The sequence below is a fragment of the Poecilia latipinna genome, unplaced genomic scaffold, assembly GCF_001443285.1.
Source record: "Poecilia latipinna isolate Pla-1442-1.1 unplaced genomic scaffold, P_latipinna-1.0 Scaffold2738, whole genome shotgun sequence".
NCBI lineage: Eukaryota > Metazoa > Chordata > Actinopteri > Cyprinodontiformes > Poeciliidae > Poecilia > Poecilia latipinna.
Window position 1 is genome coordinate 70,348 of NW_015115354.1, and position 4,394 is coordinate 74,741.

At 37.4% G+C, this 4,394-nt stretch overlaps 1 protein-coding gene across 2 annotated transcripts in view; it reads right to left on the bottom strand.

The window, feature by feature from the left end:
• LOC106938977 (paired box protein Pax-6-like) overlaps window positions 1-4,388 on the bottom strand; it is a 67,096-nt gene extending 62,708 nt beyond the window's left edge. For both annotated transcript variants that reach the window (XM_015021194.1, XM_015021193.1), the window contains exon 1: window positions 3,838-4,388. In XM_015021194.1, coding sequence (XP_014876680.1) covers window positions 3,838-3,850 — 13 coding nt within the window. In that variant the 5' untranslated portion in view covers window positions 3,851-4,388. The remainder of the gene's footprint in view (window positions 1-3,837) is intronic.
• Window positions 4,389-4,394: the final 6 nt, after the last annotated feature.

Consider the following 4,394-nt stretch of genomic DNA (forward strand, 5'->3'; position numbering starts at 1 on the left):
GACCACTGGTTTAAAAGAACAAAATGAGTTTGTGTTTTACCAAATTTATTTTATTAAGATAATATGTAGCCTACATGATATCCTGGCAAATGCAGCTAAGTCATGTGACATTCACTGGCTGTAGAATCTGGGCTGGATAGCAGGTTTGACTTGAGACTGTAAATGGACAAAAGCTGTGTAGTGCTTTTCACACTGAGCACTCAAAGCGCTGGTGCCACATTCACCCAGTCACACTCAAACATGCACACATTTATATACAGATCAGTAGGCAACTTGGGGTTAAGTGTTTTTTTCAGAGGCACATCACCAAGTGGAAGAGAAAAAAACTGGAACCAGACCCACAACCTTCTGACTCTACTGTGACTAACGAACTAACCATCACCACTGCAGCAACACCAAAAATGACTCAACCACAAATTCTTCATTTTCACTAAGTCGATCATTTCATTAATAACTCACATGAACAGATGAGCCCCATCTGTCTCTGCTGCAACCACAAAAAAACTAGTGAGAATATCACTGGACTGAACTAAGATCTTTGGTTAAATATGAATACAACACCCCCTCCTTACTATCCCCCACCCACACCCACACACGCGCGCACGCACACACACACACACACACACACAAATCATTTACTTTATTTTCAATTTACCAGAATTTTATTGAGCTTCACCAGTGCATATTATTCTGTTTCAAAACTAATACTTCACAATTAAATTCAAGTAAAAACTTTTGATTCCCTTTAAAATGTATTTTTACAGTGTAATTCCAACTTATCTTATTTAAATGTGCTTTTTTAAAAATAATACCTGGCCGGGAGAAAAAAAATGAAAATCAATCTACATCTTTAACACTTGCATGAGGAGTGGAGTACTCAAATTGATTAAAGCCCACTTTAGTTTTTTTGTTTTGTTTGTTTTTGTTTTTTTAATTTATAAAGATAAAAATACATGTTTGAAAATGTCTCAAAAATAGTGTAAAATAGGGACGGTCATAAAAACTTGATCAAATGTGACGTCCAGACTCATAACTTTCAATGACAGTTATTATATTGTTTTGCCACATCGCCTAAAGTGACATCAGAGGACTTTAAAATGTGATAGCTTTAGATTCTTCTTTCCGTTTGGCATTCGTCGTCAGAAAAACAGGTTGTTTGGGATTCATGCTTCAGCAGAGACGATGGGAGCACATGGCACTTTTTCATTCTGCTGCCTACAACCAGAGCCTTTAGGGAGAAAAAAGTTTACGAAGAAAAGCCTCAAAGCGTCTCTTTATCTGAGGCTTCAGTCATTAACAACATAATGAAGGCGACGGAACTCCACAGAAGAGCAGGCCGGCTGCGGGGACCTTGTTCCCGCTGGAACACGGCGCTTTTCTCCCTGTGAAAGGGGGACAAAGAGGCGCAGGAGCGGACCCGCGGCTCGGCTCGGCTCGGCTCGGTAAATAGCCTACGGCCGACCGGCCTTTGTGCCTCGTTAGGAGCTGCGGCTCGTTTATAGAGAGAAAGTGGCACAAAACCGCAGTGGGGAGCCTAATTTCTGTAGTTCACAACTGACATAAAGGAGGTCATGGAGCACACCGATGATAAGCTCAAAGTTTCTGTGAGCCGCGATCAGTGCGCTGAAAGGACGGGAGAAAAAAGACAACACTGCTGAGAAATAATAATAATAATAATAATGATAATAATAATAATAATAATAATAATAATAATAATAATAATAATAATAATAATAACTTATTTTTAATTTTAAAAGTCTTCTATTGCCCCAACGCAGATAGACTTGCTAATAATTTTATGTATTTTTTATGTATTTATTTGCTATTTTTATTTGGTTATTGTATTAAATTCATTTTTCTGTACTTATAATGAAAAACGAAATGGACATCAGGTTGCTTGATGGATTCATTCAGTCTCAGGGATGAGAAGATTAGCTACAAGTTTTAGATAATCAGACTTTCTGTTACGCCAAATTAGAATAAACATTATCCAGCAAATATTCCAATGAAGCAATTTGTAGTTTTCTAGCTACAAATGGCTGTGAACGTTTTTTAATTCACCAAAGTAAAACAGCCGATTTTATTCTTTCGCGCTTTGCATAAAAAGTATATTTATTTGTTTCGAAATCAAACAAAAAGCGAAAAATAAAACTAGCTGTTGTTCTAATGACAACACTGAAAACGAAATATATGTTGGTAAATAATCAGATAAAAGCGAACAAATAAAAAAGGCTCCTCATTTTTAATAATTGCAATAACTAAATATAACTTTCTGAAGGGCCTCCTTTCAAGTCATTAACTTTAATTACCCGCTTATGACTTTAAAAAAAAATTAACTTTCCTGTTGATTTAATAACATCATTTAATCACACTGACGGAGAACAGATAACGGAGGTTTGAACCGACAGAACTAAGAACCTGCTGTTACAGCCCGGCTGCAGTTGGAAGCCGTTTCTTCATTAGCCAAACACATAAACTGTCCACCGCCTTTAGAATCCTATTTATTCTTGTGAACTCTTGATCACACAGGAACTTTAGAAAGGTACAGATGAACTTACTGATGTTAATAAAGACTTGTCTCAGCGCAGACTGCTGAGCCTGAAAGCCTTTAACTTCTTGGATTCCAAATTAAGTCGGGCTTAAGTGAATAACTTAGTGGGATGTTTCAGTGGATCTGAAGAGTGAGCAGCCGGTTCCTCAAATACAGGCTCACTGCAGTGGAGTTTGCGTTTGCACAGAGAGCATAAATTGATCTTCTAAAATCGGCTAGAAGAACAGCTGGTATTTAGTATCAAAGACTCCAGAAGTGCATAAAGTTAGGGGAACATTCTGAAACAATGATCAACTTTTAGTTAAAGTATTCAGTTAAAACCTGTAGGGAGGCTTTGCGCGTTTTTATTTCCGTAAATGAAAGAAAACTCCCGAGTTGCAAGAATTTGCTGGGAATGTAAACGTCTCATTTCTAAACTGAGATTCACTTAGTTGTTAGGAAAACAAAAGTAAATTTTACAAGCACAATGACAGTTAAATGTTTATGTAAGACTGAAAAAATATACATTTTCGTATTTTTTTAGTACGTTACAAAAAAAAATTGTCCAGCAATTTTCCTATTAAAAATATTGGTAATAGTGGACAATGTCTCACGCGTTTAACGCCATTGGGTTCACGGTGCTTTAAATTACATTAATAATAAAAAAGGGTTTTCTTGAGGATTGCTTAATTTATTTGGTAATATTTGTTAGGTGAGTTGTTCATGCGCAGCTTGTCCTTACTGTAGATAACTCCGAGCGGAGCAGCCGACCCGGTTCGGTCCTGCATACTAACGGCGGTTCGCTTACTGATGGCTCTAAGGCCCGTTTCGGTAGCAGATTTCATGGCCGGTAAAACTCGGTCCGTCAGACCGGGTCTGGATGCAACTCTTTACAACCGGGATGGTTGGTGACAAATGTCATTCTTCAGAAAACATTATCAATCTTCATCAGCGTCAAGTTTTCTTTCTTTCTTTCTTTCTTTCTTTCTTTCTTTCTTTCTTTCTTTCTTTCTTTCTTTCTTTCTTATCCCTTTCATTGATTCATTCATTCTTTCTTTTGCTTTCTTTCCTTCTATCTTTCTTCCTTATTTTATTTATTTATTATTATTATTCATTTATTTATTTATTTATTTTGCTATGAACAACTAAGATGAACAAATACGCAAATTTGGCTTTATTTCACCTTTCTAAACTCGGCCAAGTTGTTCTTCCCTCCTGTGAAATTTAACTGTTCAACTCCATGCTGATTGTAGAAGTGATGGAGGGACTCCACACAGACACAGACTAAGAACAGATGCGAAGCTTACCTTTCTGAGGCATGCTGCAGAGAAGTAAACTTTTGCTGCGCTCAGTATTTCAAAAGTTCCTTTCGTTTATTCTTTCTTCCAATTAGTTTCTCCTTGACTGGAGAGACAAGTGCAGAAAGAGACAGAGTCGGTCCTCTGAGGAGGAGGGACAAGAAAAGGGAGTGACGGACGGAGAGCAGTGGGCGGGCTGAGGGGGCTGTACAGAGGAGCAGGATGGGGGTGTAGGGGTAGAGAACCGAGGACTGTGTCTGTGTGCACTGCAAAACAATTGAGCGGCATTTAGTTGTGTCTATTATCTTTTACCCTTTAAGTCTAATAAATTTAGCTAGTTTTAGATTTTGAACTTAAATGTGTAGGTTTGTGAAAAATAAACTTTCAGGGGCAAGTTGTGATAACTTTTTGTTAATTTTGTCAAAACTCCAAGAGTTTAATACATTAGAGTTTTTAGGTTAGCACTTAAAAAACTGAAAAAAAGACAAAAAAAGACAGGAGTTCTTAGTGTGCTATGTGCCATGTTTCTGTGTCCATCTCACTCATTGTGAGTGAGATGGACACAG